At 40.6% G+C, this 22,456-nt stretch overlaps 1 protein-coding gene across 1 annotated transcript in view; it reads left to right on the top strand.

The window, feature by feature from the left end:
• The window catches only part of LOC139755484 (probable 2-oxoadipate dehydrogenase complex component E1 homolog), a 194,095-nt gene that overhangs the window by 60,404 nt on the left and 111,235 nt on the right, over positions 1 to 22,456 (top strand). The window contains exon 3 of the mRNA XM_071673822.1: positions 9,498 to 9,686. Within this exon, the coding sequence (XP_071529923.1) occupies positions 9,498 to 9,686 (189 nt within the window). The remainder of the gene's footprint in view (positions 1 to 9,497; positions 9,687 to 22,456) is intronic.

The raw sequence follows: 22,456 nt of genomic DNA, 5'->3' as shown, positions 1-22,456 counted from the left end.
ATATTCTTAATACCTTCCACAGAGCATCTCTATCAACTCTTATCATATGCCTTCTCGAGATCCATGAATGCTACATAGAAATCCATTTGCTTTTCTAAGTATGTCTTACATACATTCTTCAAAGCAAACACCTGATCCACACATCCTCTACCACTTCTGAAACCACACTGCTCTTCCCCAATCTGATGCTCTGTACATGCCTTCACCCTCTCAATCAATACCCTCTCATATAATTTACCAGGAATACTCAACAAACTTATACCTCTGTAATTTGAGCACTCGCTCTTATCCCCTTTGCCTTTGTACAATGGCACTGTGCAAGCATTCTGCCAATCCTCAGGCACCTCACCATGAATCATACCTACATCAAATAACCTTACCAACCAGTGAACAATACAGTCACCCGCTTTTTTAATAAATTCCACTGCAACACCATCCAAACTTGCTGTCTTGCCGGCTTTCATCTTCCGCAAAGCTTTTACTACATCTTCTCTATTTACCAAATCATTTTCCCTAACCCTCTCACTTTGCATACCACCTCAACCAAAGTGCCCTATATCTGCCACTCTATCATCAAACACATGTATATTTTGTGTATATTTGCGTGTGTAGACATGTATGTACATTCATATATGTGGGAGGGTTTTGCCATTCTTTCATCTGTTTCCTTGCGCTACCTTGCTAATGCGGAAGACAGCGCCAAAGCAAAATAAATGAAAACAATGTTTATATCTATATCTATATATTTATTTATTTTATTTTTTTTTGTCGCTGTCTCTCGTGTTAGCGAGGTAGCGGAAGGAAACAGATGAAAGAATAGCCCCACCCACCCACATGCACATGTATATACATACTCATCCACACACGCAAATATACATACCTATACATCTCAATGTATACATATATATATACACACACAGACATATACATATATACACATGTACGTAATTCATACTGTCTGTCCTTATTTATTCCCATCGCCACCTCGCCACACCTGGAATAACAACCCTTCTCCCGTCTTGTGTGCGAGGTAGCACTAGGAAAAGACAACAGAGGCCCCATTTGTTCAAACTCAGTCTCTAGGTGTGATGTAAAAATTCACCGAAACCACAGCTCCCTTTCCACATCCAGGCCCCACAGAACTTTCCATGGTTTACCCCAGACGCTTCACATGCTTTTGTTCAATCCATTGACAGCACGTCGACCCCGGTATACCACTTCGTTCCAATTCACTCTATTCCTTGCCCGCCTTTCACCCTCCTGCATGTTCAGGCCCCGATCACTGAAAACCTTTTTCACTCCATCTTTCCACCTCCAATTTGGTCTCCCACTTCTCCTCGTTCCTCCACCTCTGCCACATATATCCTCTTGGTCAATCTTTCCTCACTCATTTTCTCCATGTGACCAAACCATTTCAAAACACCCTCTTCTGCTCTCTCAACCACACTCTTTTTACTTCCACACATCTCTCTCACCCTTACATTACTTACTCTATCAAACCACCTCACACCACATATTGTCCTCAAACATCTCATTTCCAGCACGTCCACACTCCTGCGCACAACCCTATCCATAGCCCACGCCCCGCAACCATACAACACTCTTTGAACCACTATTCCTTCAAATATTTCCATTTTTGCTTCCTGAGATAATGTTCTCGACTTCCAAACATTCTTCAAGGCTCCCAGAATTTTAGCCGCGTCCCCCCACCCTATGATTCATTTCCGCTTCCATGGATCCATCTGCTGCCAAATCCAGTCCCAGATATCTAAAACACTTTACTTCCTCCAGTTTTTGTCCATTCAAACTTACCTCCCAATTGACTTGACCCTCATCCCTACTGTACCTAATAACCTAACTCTTATTCACATTTACTCTCAACTTTCTTCTTTCACACACTTTACCAAACTCAGTCACCAGCTTCTGCAGTTTCTCATATGAATCAGCCACCAGCGCTGTATCATCAGCGAACAACAACTGACTCACTTCCCAAGCTCTCTCATCCACAACGGACTGCATACTTGCCCCTCTTTCCAAAACTCTTGCATTCACCTCCAAGCAACCCCATCTATAAACAAATTAAACAACCATGGAGACATCACACACCCCTGCTGCAAACCTACATTCACTGAGAACCCATCACTTTCCTCTCTTCCTACACGTACACATGCCGTACATCATCGATAAAAACTTTTCACTGCTTCTAACAACTTGCCTCCCGCACCATATATTCTTAATACCTGTCACAGAGCATCTCTATCAACTCTATCATATGCCTTCTCCAGATCCATAAATGCTACATACAAATCCATTTGCTTTTCTAAGTATTTCTCACATATATTCTTCAAAGCAAACACCTGATCCACATTATCGTCTACCACTTGTGACACCACACTGCTCTTCCCCAATCTGATGCTCTGTACATGCCTTCACCCTCTCAATCAATACCCTCCCATATAATTTGCCAGGAATACTCAACAGACTTATACCTCTGGAATTTGAGCACTCACGCTTATCCCCTTTGCCTTTGTACAGTGGCACTATGCAAGCATTTCGCTAATCCTCAGGCACCCCACCATGAATCATACATATATTAAATAACCTTACCAACCAGTCAACAATACAGTCATCCCCTTTTTTAATAAATTCCACTACAATACCATCCAAACCTGCTGCCTTGCTGGCTTTCATCTTCTGCAAAGCTTTTACTACCACTTCTCTGTTTACCAAATTATTTTCCCTAAACCTCTCACTTTGCACACCACCTCGACCAAAACAGCCTATATCTGCCACTGTATCATCAAACACATTCAACAAACCTTCAAAATACTCACTCCATCTCCTTCTCACATCACCACTACTTGTTATCACCTCCCCATTAGCCTCCTTCACTGAAGTTCCCATTTGCTCCCTTGTCTTACGCACTTTATTTACCTCCTTCCAAAACATATTTTTATTCTCCCCAAAATTTAATGATACTCTCTCACCCCAACTCTCATTTGCCCTCTTTTTCACCTCTTGTATGAATGGTTGAAACTTTGAGGTATGTCTCAGCTTTAGCACATTTGTTTCCATACCATCCTGTTTTCCACATTATGTATACGCAAATACTCTAAAATCCAAAAAATCCAAAATCCGTAACACTTCTGGTTTCAGGCATTTCAGATAAGGGATGCTTGACCTGTACTACCATTACCTAATATTCCCGACTAACTTCTTTGTAGCACTAGTTGGGTGGTCTGTTCTCTTTCCTCATTTGGTGTCTTCCATTTTTTGCACTCTGATTTTATTATTTCCTTTATTTTCCCCTCTCTTCCTTTGGTCAGCCATGCTTGTTGAAAACTCAGTTGAATTTCCCATTGATTTTGAGTTTCTCAGCTTATCTAACTACTTCTTGGCTAGATGAGTCTAAATCAAACATAACCATGATTGGTCGTGCCTTGATGTCTTGATTATGTCATGATCATCACAGAGATGCTTTTGATAATTTTGTTGCCCATAGTAATCCTGTAATGAGTACTTTTTTCTTTCTACTATTTATTTGGAGTATCTTCTTCAACAAGTCCAGTGGTAATGAAATTCTTATATCTGTCAAGCTGATTTTTCTGATTTAGTTACTATCTATCTTGCAACTGAATCTATCAGTTTTAGTTCATCAGCCTGATGTGTGACATTACCTATTGATTTGTACTGTACAGTGAGGGAGTCTTACACTTGTGGGGCCCTATCTGTTGAACACTCAATATTATCATACATCCTCTTCAACTTATATATACCTTCATCATCAGCCATGTTCTTAGTGATTCTGTTCCATTCATCCACAATTCTTATAACATAAAAGTACTTCTTTACATCCTTTTTAACAAGTTTTTTTCTTAATTTCATGTTATGTCCTCTGGTTGCTCTGTCCCTACACCTCTTGAAGAAATGTTGTCTCTCCATGATGTTGCTCTTTTTCAAAAACATAAAAGTTGTGAATCAGGCCATCTCTCATTCTTCTCTTTTCCAAGGTGGATGAATTTAAAGCCTCCAGTCAGTCCCTGTAACTTAGCTGTCATAATTCTGGTACCATCTTCATTGCCCTCCTGTGGACCTAAATTTATCTCTTTGTGCTTCTTTACTTACAATGACCAAACCATAGAATCAAATTCTAACTTTGGCTTTATGTAGAATATGAATAGCTTCCTAAATATTTCCTTATTCATATACATGAAAGGTATTCTGATACTTCCCAGCAGACCAATATATTTCCCTAACTATTTTCCTGATATATAACTCTAATGACAGGTTGGGGATGATGTCAACTCCCAGGTTCCTCTCACACACAGAATCTTGAAGCTTATTTCCTGCTGGATGATCATATTAAGGTCATCTTTCCCTTTACATTTGCTTGGATTGATTTTCATCAAGCATGTTTCAGACAAACTTTGATGTCCATTTTGGTTCCTTTGTAAGCTCATGCAATCCTCTTCAATATTCACTTTCCTCATGACCTTTGCATCTTCTGCGAACATATTCAGGTAGGAGTCCCTACCTTCAGGCAAGTTATCAACATTCATCAATAAGAGTAATGGTCCCAGAACCAAACCCTGTGGCACTCTGTTGGTCCATTGTTCCTTCCCACAGGGAAGATCTCCCCATCTGTCCTCATCTCATTCCTGCCAAATGATCCAGCTTCTGTATTATCTTCCCATGTGATACAATATCAGATGCTCTCTGGCAGTCCAGTTAAGGACAGTCCACTCTGCCTCCCCTTTTGTCCAGGACTGAGCTCACTCTCTCATAGAATTCTAAGAGATTAGTAAGATATGAACTTTTTTCCCTCAGCCAATGCTGTCGCTTGTTTATTTTCTTATATATAGGGATAACGTTTCTCAATTTCCATTCCCTTAGCATTTTGTCTCTTTCCAGTGACTTCTTGAACAGAAATTCTTATGGTTTATATAGTGTATCTGCACATATCTTTGGCATATATAGTGAAATTGCTTTAGGACCAAGAGCCTTTCATTGCTCAAATTCTTTTAATATTCTGTTTATATCTTTTCTAGATATGATAGAGCTGTGTTTGAATTTCAGATATTTTCTGAAAATAGATTTTGACCTTTCCAATCAAGTTCTTCAGTGTTTAGATATTATTTATACTCAAAACACTGCATACAATATTTGAAGGATATTTATATCTTATTATTATTTCATTTATTATACTTACTCACTGTCTCCCGCATTAGAGAGGTAGCGCAAGGAAACAAATGAAAGAATGGCCCAACCCACCCACATACACATTTATATACATAAATGCCCACACACGCACATATACATACTTATACATTTCAACGGACACATATATATATGTACACAGACATATACCTATACACACATGTACATATTCATACTTGCTGCCTTCACCCATTACCGTTGCCATCCCACCACACATTAAATGGCACCCCCTTCCCCTCGCACACATGCGAGGTAGCACTAGGAAAACACAGCAAAGGCCACATTCAATCACACTTAGTCTCTAGCTGTCATGTGTCATGCACCGAAACCACAGCTCCCTTTCCAAATCCAGGCCCCACAAAACTTTCCATGATTCACCCCAGACACTTCGCATGCCCTAGTTCAATCCACTGACAGCACGTTGACCCCGGTATACCACATCGTTCCAGTTCACTCTATTTCTTGCACGCCTTTCACCCTCCTGTATGTTCAGGCCCTGATCACTCAAAATCTTTTTCACTAAATCCTTCCACCTCCAGTTTGGTCTACCACTTCTCTTTCCCTCCACCTTTGACACATATATCCTCTTTGTCAATCTTTCCTCATTCATTCTCTCCATGTGACCAAACCATTTCAATACACCCTCTTTTGCTCTCTCAACCACACTCTTTTTATTACCACACATCTTTCTTACCCTTTCATTACTTACTCCATCAAACTACCTCACATGACATATTGTCCTCAAACATTTCATTTCCAAAACATCCACCCTCCTCTGCACAACCCTATCTATAGCCCATGCCTCTCAACCATATAACATTGTTGGAACCACTATTCCTTCAAACATACCCATTTTTGCTTTCCAAGATAATGTTCTCACATTCCACACATTCTTCATCACTCACAGAAGCTTCGCCCCATCCCCCACTTTGTAACTCACTTCCGCTTCCATGATTCCATCCACTGCTAAATCCACTCCCAGATATCTAATACATTTCACTTCCTTCAGTTTTTCTCCATTCAAACTTACCTCCTAAGTAACTTGTCCCTCAACCTTACTGAACCCAATAACCTTGCTCTTATTCACATTTACTCTCAGCTTTATTCTGTCACACACTTTACCAAACTCATTCACCAACTTCTGCAGTTTCTCACCCGAATCATCCACCAGCGCTGTATCATCAGTGAACAACAACTGACTCATTTCCCAAGCCCTCTCATCCAGAATAGCCTGCATACTTGCCCCTATTTCCAAAACTCTGGCATTCACCTCCCTAACAACCCCATCCATAAGTAAATCAAACAACCATGGAGATATCATGCACCTGTGCCACAAACTGACATTCACTGGGGACCAATCACTTTCCTTGCTTCCTACACATACACATGCCTTACATCCTTGATAAAACTCTTCACTGCTTCTAGTAACTTACCTCCCACACCATATACCCTTAATCCCTTCCACAAAGCATCTTTATCAACTCTATCATATGCCTTCACCAGATCCATAAATGCTAAATACAAATCCATCTGTTTTTCTAAGTATTTCTCATATACATTCTTCAAAGCAAACACCTGATCCTCTACCTCTTCCAAAACCACACTGCTCTTCCCCAGTATGATGCTCTTTACCCTTTACCCTCTCAATCAATACCCTTCCATATAATTTCCCGAGAATACTCAACAAACTTATACCTCTGTAATTTGAACACTCACCTTTATCCCCTTTGCCTTTGTACAGTGGCACTATGCATGCATTCTGCCAATCCTCAGGCACTTCACTATGAACCATAAATACAATGAATATCCTTACCAACCAGTCAACAACATAGGCACCCCATTTTTTTAATATATTCCACTGCAATACCATCCAAACCTGCCGCCTTGCCAGTTTTCATCTTCCTCCGAGCTTTCACTACCTCCTCTCTGTTTATCAAACCATTCTCCCTGACCCTCTCACTTCGCACACCACCTCAACCAAAACATCCTATATCTGCCACTCTATCATCAAACACATTCAACAAACCTTCAAAATAGTCTCTCCATCTTCTCACATCACCACTGCTTGTTATTACCTCTCCATTAGACTCCTTCACCGATGTTCCCATTTGTTCTCTTGTCTTACTTTATTTACCTCCTTCCAAAACATCTTTATATTCTCCTTAGAATTTAATGATACTCTTTCACCCTAACTCTCATTTGCCCTTTTACCTTTCTCTTGACTTCCTGCCTCTTTCTTTTATACATCTCCCAGTCATTTGCACTATTTCCCTGGAAAGATCGTCCAAAAGCCTCTCTCTTCTCTTTCACTAACAATCTTTCTTGTTCATCCCACCACTCACTATCCTTTCTAATCTGTCCAACTCCCACTTTTCTCCTACCAGAGGCATCTTTGGCGAAAGCCATCACTGCTTCCCTAAATACATCCCATTCCTCCCCCACTCCCCTTACATTATTTGCTCTCACCTTTTTCCATTCTGCTCTCAATCTCTCCTGGTACTTCCTCACACAAGTCTCCTTTCCAAGCTCACTTACTCTCACCACTATCTTCACTCCCACTATTCTCTCCTCTTTTCTGAAAATCTTTACAAATCTACACCTTCGTCTCCACAGGGTAATGATCAGGCATCCCTCCAGTTGCCCCTTTCAGCACATTAACATCCAAAAGTCTCTCTTTCACATGCCTATCAATTAACACATAGTCCAATAATGCTCTCTGGCCATCTCTCCTACTTACATATGTATACTTATGTATATTTCTCTTTTTAAACCAGGTATTCCCAGTCACCAGTCCTTTTTCAGCACACAAATCTACAACCTCTTCACCATTTCCATTTACAACACTGAACACCCCATGTACACCAGTTATACCCTTAACTGCCTCATTAATCACCTTTGCCTTCAAATCACCCTTCACTATAACCCGGTCTTGTGCATCAAAGCTGCTAACACACTGACTCAGCTGCGCCCAAAACACTTGCCTTTCATGATCTTTCTCCTCATGACCTGGTGCACAGGCACCAAGAATCACCCTTCTCTCTCCATCCACTTCTAGTATTACCCATATCAATCTAGAGTTTACTTTCTTACACTCAATCACATACTCCCACAACTCCTGCTTCAAGAGTAGTGCTATTCCTTCCTTTGCTCTTGTCCTCTCATCAACCCCTGACTATACTCCCAAGACATTCCCAAACCACTCTTTCCCTTTACCGTTAAGCTTCATTTCACTCAGAGCCAAAACATCCAGGTTTCTTTCCAAAAATATATTACTTATCTCTCCTTTTATCTCATCTTGGTTACATCCACATACATTTAGACACTTCACTCTGAGCCTTTGAGGAGGATGAGCACCCCCTGTGGGACTCCTTCTGTTTTTCGTTTTAGAAAGTTAGAATACACGGAGGGGAGGGTTTCTAGAACCCGCTCCTGTCCCCTTTAGTCGCCTTTTATGATACGCTGGGAATGCATGGGAAGTATTCTTTCTCCTCTATCCCCAGGGATATCTTGTACTCTACAAAATTCATCCTTGTCTCTGAAAGTGTATTAGTATAATGTAGATTAAGAGGGTTTGGCAGTTAAGTAGATTAAGTGCTAGGATTTGAACCCTTGATGGATACCATCATATGGGTTGAAGAGGGGAAAACTACAGAAATAAGTAAGAAAAGCATGAAGCACTACCTCCATAAATTCAAAATCAGGAAACTTATCTGTCATTCAGATGAAAATATTAAAAGCATTGACATTTAGGCTTTGGATGCTTTTGGACCATGGATTTTCAGACTGGAGATCTTCCCAATATGTGTACTGTATCGCTTTGTTTAATAAAGTTTCTGTTCCGAAGGTATATGTTATTGATTTAGTTTCAATTTCTTACAATTGCTAAGCCTTGTTAACCTTGCAGTCATACTGTGGGGAAAACTTTAGAGAACTAAACAATATATTTCTAGTCCTCTTTACATTATTTCAATATTTTATCTTTTTTCAGTGGTCTTGCATAGCATCAAGAGACAGTGATGTATCCATTGTGAGGTTCCTCTTATTTTTTTTATTATTTTGTAAAGAAAATTCAATAGTATTACTTATTGAACTGATTAATGCTCAATTGCCTTTTTCATATACTTCAAGTTCAAATGCAGAGTCTTCAGAAGAATGTGTTGAGATGTTCTGTGATCAAGGTTCTTGATGAATTTCTTGTAGAGGTCTGATGTATGAGATTTCATCATGACCATTGATAATTGAATACTGTATCATACTAACAAATTCCATAAACTTTTCAGGGGAAGAAGATATTTGCCCAGATAATGTAAGGAAGGTCATTTTTGTGAGTGGGAAACACTATTACTTGCTGGTGAGTGAGAGAGAAGACCGAAATATTAAGGACACTGCCATCATCAGAATAGAGAGTCTGTGTCCATTCCCAACAAATGAAATAAACAATGAATTACTCAAGTACAAAAAGGCAAAGAGTAAGTATTTGCATAGTGCCTACCATGTCCATTACGGTATCATGTGCTCTGTCCTTTGGTCTATGTGATACCAGTAGAAGAACCTTTTGTTCTTTTTAGTTGGTCTTTCAGGTTTGCCCAGTTTTGTTCCCATCTACACTTCTTATGAATGTACTTAGCTTCTTGATTTGTTAGCAGGCATGCTGAATATCGTTTTCATCAGCAGAATATAAAACAAACTAATTTACTTGGGATGCATGGTTATTAGCAGGCCTGATTGTCATTATTCCACCTTGTTTAGATAATTTTCTGATCTCTTTTGACAACTTGGCAACACCTCAGAAATTAGAACTACTTCATCTGCGATAATAATAACAGGCATTTTAGCTGGGCGTGAAAAAGGCTTTGATTTGAAGTATTGCAAATTCTTGGGCCACTATCATTCCCCATGCAGTGAAAGGTTATCCAGATATTGGTATATTTTAAGGAAAGAAAAACATACAGTCAGTCAAAATTTGGTTCGTATACTTTAGCTGCCTGTGTTCATGTGTATTTGTTAAATGTGGAATGATATATTTGATAGAAGTGTATTCTCATATATCAAGATGATTATATTTATCTAGCTTTAGTGTCATAAGGTTTTCATGCTCCCCCTCCCCCACACAAGGTTCTTTTCATGATTAAGGAAGCATTACTGTCGTTACTTGATTGATTTCTATGATATCTAAAATTTTAGGGAGGCAGATGGGCCAGATATTGCAGCAACAAGGTATTGTTCCATGTTTTATTTATTTTTGTATTGTTGCCATGGTTTGGCATATTATTAGTAACACATGTGTCTCTCTCCTTAGACTAGGTGAACTGATATCCTTCTAAGGTTTTCACAGGTGCCCCATGGGTAATGCTTCTCATTTTGTCATTGGTGTTTGGTTTCATAGCCATCTTAAAGGAGCAAATAGAGGTCAACGTTTTAGACATTTTTGTATTTCTCCATAATGTAGAATTGATTTTAATAGGAATTTTCAGGCTTAGGATCTTTGCTGTTGTTAATAAAGGTCATTTATAGCGAGCATTTTCTATTTACCCCAGCCTTATTCATGTGTTATAGCTGGTAACTATGTTTTCATGTACGTGTTATAGCCTGTTTGTTAAAGTGTTATTGAATGCATGATATATTTGTAATTAATTTCTAGAATTATAAGCATTTCTTGCCTTTTCTAAGAAAACTGGAATAATTAGGAGTACTGTCCTTGTTTAGAGACTTTAAATTGGAATGGACTTTTCTATTTTTCCCATCAAATCTAAATCCAATTTTTTCCTTTCTCTCATCTTAATATACCTTTCTTCATTCTTAAGCAATGGGAGTTGTACATAGCTCTTTAACTGGGGCATGATGGGAGTCATATGTGCATTGTTGATCTACTTGGGCTTTACAGTATCTAAACCCTTTGCCATTATTTTCATTATTTGTATGGCAGCCATGTATTGCCATTGTCATTGTAGGTGCTTATGTCAAGGAATATCACGAAATGGAAGCAATGCTGAAGTGCATTTAATTAAAAAATGTTTGCTGTTTTCTGCATTAGTGAGGTTGCACCAGGAATAGACAAAGAGAACACCTCTTTTGCTCACATCCATTCTCTAGCTGTAATGTGTAATACATCAAAACCACAGTCCCCTACCCTAAACCTGGCTGTTTCATATTCCCTGGATCCATCCAGTGACAGCACATTACCCACTGTAAACCACGGAGCTCCAATTCACTTTATCCCATGCACATATCATACCTTTCTGCATGTTCAGGTTCTGACCACAAATTTTTTTTTGATCTATCCTTCCATCTCCAGTTTGGTTTCTCCCTTCTTGTTCCCTCCATTGCTGACACATATATTCTGTTTGTCAACCTCCCTTCACTCATCCACTCCATATGTACAAACTATTTCAATACGCCCACTTCAGCTCTCTAAACCATACTCTTATTAGGTTTAACGATAAACTGCTGATGCACCCTCACCACAGAGATCCCCCCCCCGTGCCCCCTCCTCAATGAACTATCGCTATTTACCACAATCGACTTGTTCCAATCAGAGCTTGTATAGACAGATATAAGAATGGTCCTATTTTTACCATTGTGGAGTCATAAACAATCCTTGAACAAGTTCTTAGTTGTGCAAGTGAAAAGCTGTTTTCTCTAAGATACTCTGGTATGTCTGTCTGTCTATCTATATCTCTGACGCCTGTTCCTATTGGAACTCCCTCAAAGGGTGGCTTTGGCAACAGAGTCTCCATGAATAAAGAACTCCAGTGCTGCTTTTTAGCCTTTAGTGCCTCACTCTTAACAGGCCGCTGACAGAGGGCAAATCTAGCGCAGTGTTTGCAGAGGCCCCTACTTGATATTCCTAATGACTAATACTATCTATTGCTCCTATCTACTTCAGCCTAATGTTGCTACCTAATTCCCCTGCCTAAAAGTTTCTATCTGCTACTTCTATCTACTGCTCCTACCATTTTCCCAAAAGGCAGGGCTAGCACATAGTGCTCACTGCAGGAAAATATAAACTTATGAAGAATGAGATGCTTGAGTTAAGTGTTGTCAAGTATTACACATGACAAGGAAAGATAGTATGTTTGTGGACAGAATGCTAGTAGTCCACATGTTAGTGAGGCAGAAAGAAAAGACAGCTACTTAGGTCAGAGGAGTATTTGGTATGTCATCTGCTGTATTGCTCTAACTATTCAGCACATGATGTTCAACCAAATGGCATAATATTTAAACCATACAATTTCTTTTGTAAATATTCCTGTGTATCCGTACATTTGCCATTATATAAAGGCAAGGGATACAAATATGAAATTCAAACTTCTGAGGTACAAGTTTGTAAGGTGTACTTAGTAAGTTGTATGGGAGGGTAGTGTTTGAGTGGGTGGAAGTATGTGCAGAGAATCAGACCGGGGAGGAACAGTGTGGTTTCAGAAGTGTAGAGGATGTGTGGATCAGGTATTTGTTTTAAGGAATGTGTATGTGGAATATTTAGAGAAGCAGAAGAATGTGTATGTAACATTTATGATCCTGGAGAAATCATATGATGTTTTAAGAATATGTGATGTGGAAAGTTGCTAGAGGCAGTGAGAAATTCTTATGAAAGATGTACAGATGGGAAGAGAGGAAAATGAGTGGTTCTAAGCACTAATTAATTTGCTTGTGGAGTGGGTGGTGGGGGTAGGTAAATACAAAGTTCATAGAGAGGAGGGACAGTGAGGACAGGGATAGGAGGGAAGTGAGTCCGATTTTGTTTGCTGATGACACAGCACTGGTTGCAGATTCAAGTGAGAAACTACAGAAGTTGATGGCTGAGTTTGGGAGAGTGTGCAGGGGAAAAGTTGAGAGTAAATGCTGATAAAAGCAGGGTTATTAGGTTTAGCGAGGCAGAGGAATAGGTTAGTTGAAGTTTGAATGGAGAAAATTTGGAGGTATTGAGGTGAACATGGCAGGAAATGGAAACATTGAAGTGAAAGTGAGGCATAGTGTGTGTGTGTGTGTGTGTGTGTGTGTGTGTGTGTGTGTGTGTGTGGGTATGGGTGTGTGTATGCACTAAAGATTGTTTCTGGGAGGACAGTAATGTGCATGTTTGAAGGTATGATAATGACACCAATGTTGTATGGATGTGGGACATGGGCTATAGGTTAAAATGTTTAGAGGAGAGTAGATGTGTTGGGAAAGAAATGTCTGAGGACACTGTGGTGTGAGGTGATTTGATCAAGTAAGCAATAGAAGAGTGAGAGAGGTTTGGTAATAAGAAGAGTGTAGTTAACCCAAGAACTCTGTTGCTATGTGTTATAATGACTTTACTTCCCTTGGAGAAAATAAAGGAAAAATAGTTCAAATAATGGTTTACCGATACATTTCAAAGTATATATATACACACACAGACATTTACATATATACACATGTGCATACTCATACTTGCTACCTTCATCCATTCCTGTCGCCAACCTTCCACACATGAAACAGTACCCCCCTCCCCCCGTGCCCGCATGAGGTAGCACTAGGAAAAGACAACATAGGCCACATTCTTTCACACTAAGTCTCTACCTGTTATGTGTAATGCAAGGAAACCACAGCTCCCTTCTACACCCAGGCCCCACAAAACTTTCTATGGTTTACCCCTGATGCTTTACATGCCCTGGTTCAATCCATTGACAGCACGGCGACCCCGGTATACCACATCGTTCCAATTCACTCTATTCCTTGCACGCCTTTCACCTTCCTTTATGTTCAGTCCCTGATTACGCAAAATCTTTTTCACTCCATCCTTCCACCTCAAATTGGTCTCCCACTTCTCTTTCTCCCCACTTCTGACACATATATTCTCCTTGTCAATCTTTCCTCACTCATTCTCTCCATGTGACCAAACCATTTCAATACACCCTCTTCTGCTCCCTCAACCACACTCTGTTTATTACCACACATCTCTCTTACCTTTCATTACTTACTCAAACCACCTCACACCACATATTGTCCTCAAACATTTAATTTCCAACACATCCACCCTCCTCTGCACAACCCTATCTATAGCCCATGCTATAGATATAACATTGTTGGAACCACTGTTCCTTCAAACATACCCATTTTTGCTCTCCGAGATAACGTTCTCACCTTCCACGCATTCTTCAACACTCCCAGAGCCTTCGCCCCCTTTCCCACCCTATGACTCACTTCCGCTTGCATGGTTCCATCTGCTGCTAAATCCACTCCCAGATATCTAAAACACTTCACTTCCTCCAGTTTTATTCCATTCGTACTTACCTCCCAATTAACTTGTCACTCAACCCTACTGAACCTAATAACCTTGCCCTTATTCACATTTACTCTCAGCTTTCTTCTTTCACACACTTTATCAAACTCATTCACCAACTTTTGCAGTTTTACAAATACTGATAATGACAATTCGGTATTACTGATAATGACACCAATGTTGTATGGATGTGGGACATGGGGTATAGGTTAGAATGTTTAGAGGAGAGTGGATTTGTTGAGAAAGAAATGCCTGAGGACTCTGTGGTTTGAGGTGATTTGATCGAGTAAGCAATAGAAGAGTGACAGAGATTTGGTAATAAGATTGTAGTTAACCCCAGAACTCTGTTGCTATGTGTTAAAATTACTTTACTTCCCTTGGGGAAAATGAAGGAAAAATAGTTCAAATAATGGTTTACCTATACATTTCAGAGTATACATATACACACACAGACATTTATATATATATACACATGTGCATATTCATACTTGCTACCTTCATCCATTCCCATCGCCAACCTGCCACACATGAAACAGCACCACCTCCCCCCGTGCCTGCATGAGGTAGCACTAGGAAGAGACAACGTAGGCCACATTCTTTCACACTCAGTCTCTACCTGTCATGTGTAATGCATGGAAACCACAGCTCCCCTTCCACACCCATGCCCCAAAAACTTTCTATGGTTTACCCCAGATGCTTCACATTCCCTGGTTCAATCCATTGACAGCACATTGACCCCGGTATACCACGTCGTTCCAGTTCACTCTATTCTTTGTACACTTTTCACCCTCCTTTATGTTCAGGCCCCGATTGCGCAAAATCTTTTTCACTCCATCCTTCCACCTCCAGTTGGTCTCCCACTTCTCTTTCTCTCCACCTCTGACACATATATTCTTTTTGTCAATCTTTCCTCACACATTATCTCCATGTGACCAAACCATTTCAGTACACCCACTTCTGCTCCCTCAACCACACTCTGTTTATTACCACCATCTCTCTTACCTTTCATTATTTACTTAATCAAACAACCTCACACCACATATTGTCCTCAAACATTTAATTTCCAACACTTTCACCCTCTTCTGCACAACCCTATCTATAGCCCATGTTATAGATATTACATTGTTGGAACCTCTATTCCTTCAAACATACCCATTTTTGCTCTTTGAGATAATGTTCTTGCCTTCCACACATTCTTCAATGCTCCCAGAACCTTCACCCCCTCCTACCCAGTGACTCACTTCCGGTTCCTTGGTTCCATCTGCTGCTAAATCCACTCCCAGATATCTAAAACACTTCACTTCCTCCAGTTTTATTCCATTCACACTTACCTCCCAATTAACTTGTCCCTCAACCCTAATGAACCTAATAATCTTGCTCTTATTCACATTTGCTCTCAGCTTTCTTCTTTCACACACTTTATCAAACTCATTCACCAACTTTTGCAGTTTTGCAAATACTGATAATGACAATTCACAATTACTGATAATGACACCGATGTTGTATGGATGTGGGACATTGGGTGTAGGTTAGAATGTTTAGAGGAGAGTGGATGTGTTGGGAAAGAAATGTCTGAGGACACTGTGGTGTGAGGTGATTTGATCGAGTAAGCAATAGATGTGAGAGAGATTCGGTAATAAGACGAGTGTAGTTAACCCTAGAACTCTGTCGCTATGTGTTATAATGACTTTGCTTCCCTTGGGGAAAATGAAAGAAAAATAGTTCAAATAACGGTTTACCTATACTTTCAAAGTATACATATACACACATAGACATTTACATATATACACATGTGCATATTCATACTTGCTACCTTCATCCATTCTCGTCACCAACCTGCCACACATGAAACAGCACCCCCCTCCCTCCGTTTCCTTGTGAAGTAGCACTAGGAAAAGAAAACATAAACCACATTCTTTCACACTCGGTCTGTACCTGTCATGTGAAATGCACGGAAACCACAGCTCCCTTTCCACACCCAGGCCTCACAAAACTTTCTATGGTTCACCCCGGATGCTTCACATGCCCTGGTTCAGTCCATTGACAGCACGTTGACCCCAGTATACCACATCATTCCAATTCACTCTATTCCTTGCATGCCTTTCACCCTCCTTTATGTTCAGGCCCTGATTGCACAAAATCTTTTTCACTCCATCCTTCCAACTCCAATTGGTCTCCCACTTCTCATTCTCTCCACCTCTGACACATATTCTCTTTGTCAATCTTTCCTCACTCAATCTCTCCATGTGACCAAACCATTTCAATACACCCTCTTCTGCTCCCTCAGCCATACATGGTTTATTACCACACATCTCTCTTACCTTTCATTACTTGCTCGATTAAACCACCTCACACCAGCTATTGTCCTCAAACATTTAATATCCAACACATCCACCCTCCTCTGCACAACCCTATCTATAGCCTATGCTACAGATATAACATTGTTGGAACCACTATTCCTTTAAACATACCCATTTTTGCTCTCTGAGATAATGTTCTCGTCTTCCACATATTCTTCAACGCTCCCAGAACCTTCGTCCCCTTCCCCACCCTGTGACTCACTTCCGCTTCCATGGTTCCATCTGCTGCTAATTCACCTCCCAGATATCTAAATCACTTCACTTCCTCCAGTTTTATTCCATTCAGACTTACCTCCCAATTACTTGTCCCTCAACCCTACTGAACCTAATAACCTTGCTCTTATTCACATTTACTCTCAGCTTTCTTCTTTCAAACACTTTATCAAACTCATTCACCAACTTTTGCAGTTTCGCAAATACTGATAATGACTATTCGCAATTCCTGATAATGACACCGATGTTGTATGGATGTGGGACATGGGGTATAGGTTAGAATGTTTAGAGGAGAGTGGATGTGTTGGGAAGAATGTTGAGGACACTGTGGTGTGAGGTGATTTGAGCGATACATTTCAAAGTATACATATACACACACAGACATTTACATATATACACATGTGCATATTCATACTTGCTACCTTCATCCATTCTCATCGCCAACCTGCCACACAAGAAACAGCACCCTCTTCCCCCCGTGCTTGCGTGAGGTAGCACTAGGAAAAGACAACGTAGGCCACATTCTTTCACACTCAGTCTCTACCTGTCATGTGTAATGCACGGAAACCACAGCTCCCTTTCCACACCCAGGCCCCACAAAACTTTCTATGGTTTACCCCAGATGCTTCACATACCCTGGTTCAATCCATTGACAGCACGTTGACCCCAGTATACCACATCATTCCAGTTCACTCTATTCCTTGCACGCCTTTCACCCTCCTTTATATTCAGGCCCTAATTGTGCAAAATCTTTTTCACTCCATCCTTCCAACTCCAGTTGGTCTCCCACTTCTCTTTCTCTCCACCTCTGACACATACATCTCTTTGTCAATCTCTCCTCGCTCATTCTCTCCATGTGACCAAACCATTTCAATACACCCATGTCTGCTCCCTCAACCACACTCTGTTTATTACCACACATTTTCTTACCTTTCATTACTTGGTCAAACCACCTCACACCACATATTGTCCTCAAACACTTAATTCCAACACATCCACCCTCCTCTGCACAACCCTGTCCATAGCCCATGCTATAGATATAACATTGTTGGAACCACTTTTCCTTCAAACATACCCATTTTTGCTCTCCAAGATAACGTTCTCGCCTTCCACACATTCTTCAACACTCCCAGAACCTTCGCCCCCTTCCCCACCCTGTGACTCCCTTCCGCTTGCATGGTTCCATCCACTGCTAAATCTACTCCCAGATATCTAAAACACTTCACTTCCTCCAGTTTTATACCATTCAGACTTACCTCCCAATTAACTTGTCCCTCAACCCTACTGAACCTAATAACCTTGCTCTTATTCACATTTACTCTCAGCTTTCTTCTTTCACACACTTTATGAAAGTCATTCACCAACTTTTGCAGTTTTGCAAATACTGATAATGACAATTCACAATTACTGATAATGACACCGATGTTGTATGGATGTGGGACATGGGGTATAGGTTAGAATGTTTAGAGGAGAGTGGATGTGTTGGGAAAGAAATGCCTGAGGACACTGTGGTGTGAGGTGATTTGATCGAGTAAGCAATAGATGTGAGAGAGATTCGGTAATAAGAAGAGTGTAGTTAAACCTAGAACTCTGTTGCTATGTGTTATAATGACTTTACTTCCCTTGGGGAAAATGAAAGAAAAATAGTTCAAATAATGGTTTACCTATATATTTCAAAGTATACATATACACACATAGACATTTACATATATACACATGTGCATATTCATACTTGCTACCTTCATCCATTCTCGTCGCCAACCTGCCACATATGAAACAGCACCCCCCTCCCTCCGTTTCCACATGAGGTAGCACTAGGAAAAGAAAACATAGGCCACATTCTTTCACATTCAGTCTCTACCTGTCGTGTGAAATGCCTGGAAATCACAGCTCCCTTTCCACACCCAGGCCCCACAAAACTTTCTATGGTTTACCCCAGATGCTTCACATGCCCTGGTTCAATCCATTGACAGCATGTTGACCCCAGTACACCACATCATTCCAATTCACTCTGTTCCTTGCATGCCTTTCACCCTCCTTTATGTTCAGGCCCTGATTGTGCCAAAATCTTTTTCACTCCATCCTTCCAACTCCAATTGGTCTCCCACTTCTAATTCTCTCCACCTCTGACACATATATTCTCTTTGTCAATCTTTCCTAACTCAATCTCTCCATGTGACCAAACCATTTCAATACACCCTCTTCTGCTCCCTCAGCCATACACTGTTTATTACCACACATCTCTCTTACCTTTCATTACTTGCTCGATTAAACCACCTCACACCAGCTATTGTCCTCAAACATTTAATATCCAACACATCCACCCTCCTCAGCACAACCCTATCTATAGCCTGTGCTACAGATATAACATTGTTGACCTTACCTCCCAATTACTTGTCCCTCAACCCTACTGAACCTAATAACCTTGCTCTTATTCACATTTACTCTCAGCTTTCTTCTTTCAAACACTTTATCAAACTCATTCACCAACTTTTGCAGTTTCGCAAATACTGATAATGACTATTCGCAATTCCTGATAATGACACCGATGTTGTATGGATGTGGGACATGGGGTATAGGTTAGAATGTTTAGAGGAGAGTGGATGTGTTGGGAAAGAAATGTCTGAGGACACTGTGGTGTGAGGTGATTTGATCGAGTAAGCGATAGAAGAGTGAGAGATGTTTGGTAATACGAAGAGTGTAGTTAATCCTAGAACTCTGTTGCTCTGTGTTATAATGACTTTACTTCCCTTGGGGAAAATGAAAGAAAAATAGTTCAAATAACGGTTTACCGATACATTTCAAAGTATACATATACACACACAGACATTTACATATATACACATGTGCATATTCATACTTGCTACCTTCATCCATTCTCATCGCCAACCTGCCACACAAGAAACAGCACCCTCTTCCCCCCGTGCTTGCGTGAGGTAGCACTAGGAAAAGACAACGTAGGCCACATTCTTTCACACTCAGTCTCTACCTGTCATGTGTAATGCACGGAAACCACAGCTCCCTTTCCACACCCAGGCCCCACAAAACTTTCTATGGTTTACCCCAGATGCTTCACATACCCTGGTTCAATCCATTGACAGCACGTTGACCCCAGTATACCACATCATTCCAGTTCACTCTATTCCTTGCACGCCTTTCACCCTCCTTTATATTCAGGCCCTAATTGTGCAAAATCTTTTTCACTCCATCCTTCCAACTCCAGTTGGTCTCCCACTTCTCTTTCTCTCCACCTCTGACACATACATTCTCTTTGTCAATCTCTCCTCGCTCATTCTCTCCATGTGACCAAACCATTTCAATACACCCATGTCTGCTCCCTCAACCACACTCTGTTTATTACCACACATTTTCTTACCTTTCATTACTTGGTCAAACCACCTCACACCACATATTGTCCTCAAACACTTAATTCCAACACATCCACCCTCCTCTGCACAACCCTGTCCATAGCCCATGCTATAGATATAACATTGTTGGAACCACTTTTCCTTCAAACATACCCATTTTTGCTCTCCAAGATAACGTTCTCGCCTTCCACACATTCTTCAACACTCCCAGAACCTTCGCCCCCTTCCCCACCCTGTGACTCCCTTCCGCTTGCATGGTTCCATCCACTGCTAAATCTACTCCCAGATATCTAAAACACTTCACTTCCTCCAGTTTTATACCATTCAGACTTACCTCCCAATTAACTTGTCCCTCAACCCTACTGAACCTAATAACCTTGCTCTTATTCACATTTACTCTCAGCTTTCTTCTTTCACACACTTTATGAAAGTCATTCACCAACTTTTGCAGTTTTGCAAATACTGATAATGACAATTCACAATTACTGATAATGACACCGATGTTGTATGGATGTGGGACATGGGGTATAGGTTAGAATGTTTAGAGGAGAGTGGATGTGTTGGGAAAGAAATGCCTGAGGACACTGTGGTGTGAGGTGATTTGATCGAGTAAGCAATAGATGTGAGAGAGATTCGGTAATAAGAAGAGTGTAGTTAAACCTAGAACTCTGTTGCTATGTGTTATAATGACTTTACTTCCCTTGGGGAAAATGAAAGAAAAATAGTTCAAATAATGGTTTACCTATATATTTCAAAGTATACATATACACACATAGACATTTACATATATACACATGTGCATATTCATACTTGCTACCTTCATCCATTCTCGTCGCCAACCTGCCACATATGAAACAGCACCCCCCTCCCTCCGTTTCCACATGAGGTAGCACTAGGAAAAGAAAACATAGGCCACATTCTTTCACATTCAGTCTCTACCTGTCGTGTGAAATGCCTGGAAATCACAGCTCCCTTTCCACACCCAGGCCCCACAAAACTTTCTATGGTTTACCCCAGATGCTTCACATGCCCTGGTTCAATCCATTGACAGCATGTTGACCCCAGTACACCACATCATTCCAATTCACTCTGTTCCTTGCATGCCTTTCACCCTCCTTTATGTTCAGGCCCTGATTGTGCAAAATCTTTTTCACTCCATCCTTCCAACTCCAATTGGTCTCCCACTTCTAATTCTCTCCACCTCTGACACATATATTCTCTTTGTCAATCTTTCCTAACTCAATCTCTCCATGTGACCAAACCATTTCAATACACCCTCTTCTGCTCCCTCAGCCATACACTGTTTATTACCACACATCTCTCTTACCTTTCATTACTTGCTCGATTAAACCACCTCACACCAGCTATTGTCCTCAAACATTTAATATCCAACACATCCACCCTCCTCAGCACAACCCTATCTATAGCCTGTGCTACAGATATAACATTGTTGGAACCACTTTTCCTTCAAACATACCCATTTTTGCTCTCTGAGATAACGTTCTCGCCTTCCACACATTCTTCAACGCTCCCAGAACCTTCGTCCCCTTCCCCACTCTGTGACTCACTTCCGCTTCCATGGTTCCATCTGCTGCTAATTCACCTCCCAGATATCTAAAACACTTCACTTCCTCCAGTTTTATTCCATTCAGACTTACCTCCCAAGTAACTAGTCCCTCAACCCTACTGAACCTAATAACCTTGCTCTTATTCACATTTACTCTCAGCTTTCTTCTTTCAAACACTTTATCAAACTCATTCACCAACTTTTGCAGTTTCGCAAATACTAATAATGACTTCGCAATTACTGATAATGACACCGATGTTGTATGGATGTGGGACATGGGGTATAGGTTAGAATGTTTAGAGGAGAGTGGATGTGTTGGGAAAGAAATGTCTGAGGACTGTGTGTTGTGAGGTGATTTGATCGAGTAAGCGATAGAAGAGTGAGAGATGTTTGGTAGTACGAAGAGTGTAGTTAATCCTAGAACTGTGTTGCTCTGTGTTATAATGACTTTACTTCCCTTGGGGAAAATGAAGGAAAAATAGTTCAA

Source organism: Panulirus ornatus, chromosome 19 (assembly GCF_036320965.1).
Source record: "Panulirus ornatus isolate Po-2019 chromosome 19, ASM3632096v1, whole genome shotgun sequence".
NCBI lineage: Eukaryota > Metazoa > Arthropoda > Malacostraca > Decapoda > Palinuridae > Panulirus > Panulirus ornatus.
This window is presented reverse-complemented; position numbering and strand designations above follow the sequence as displayed.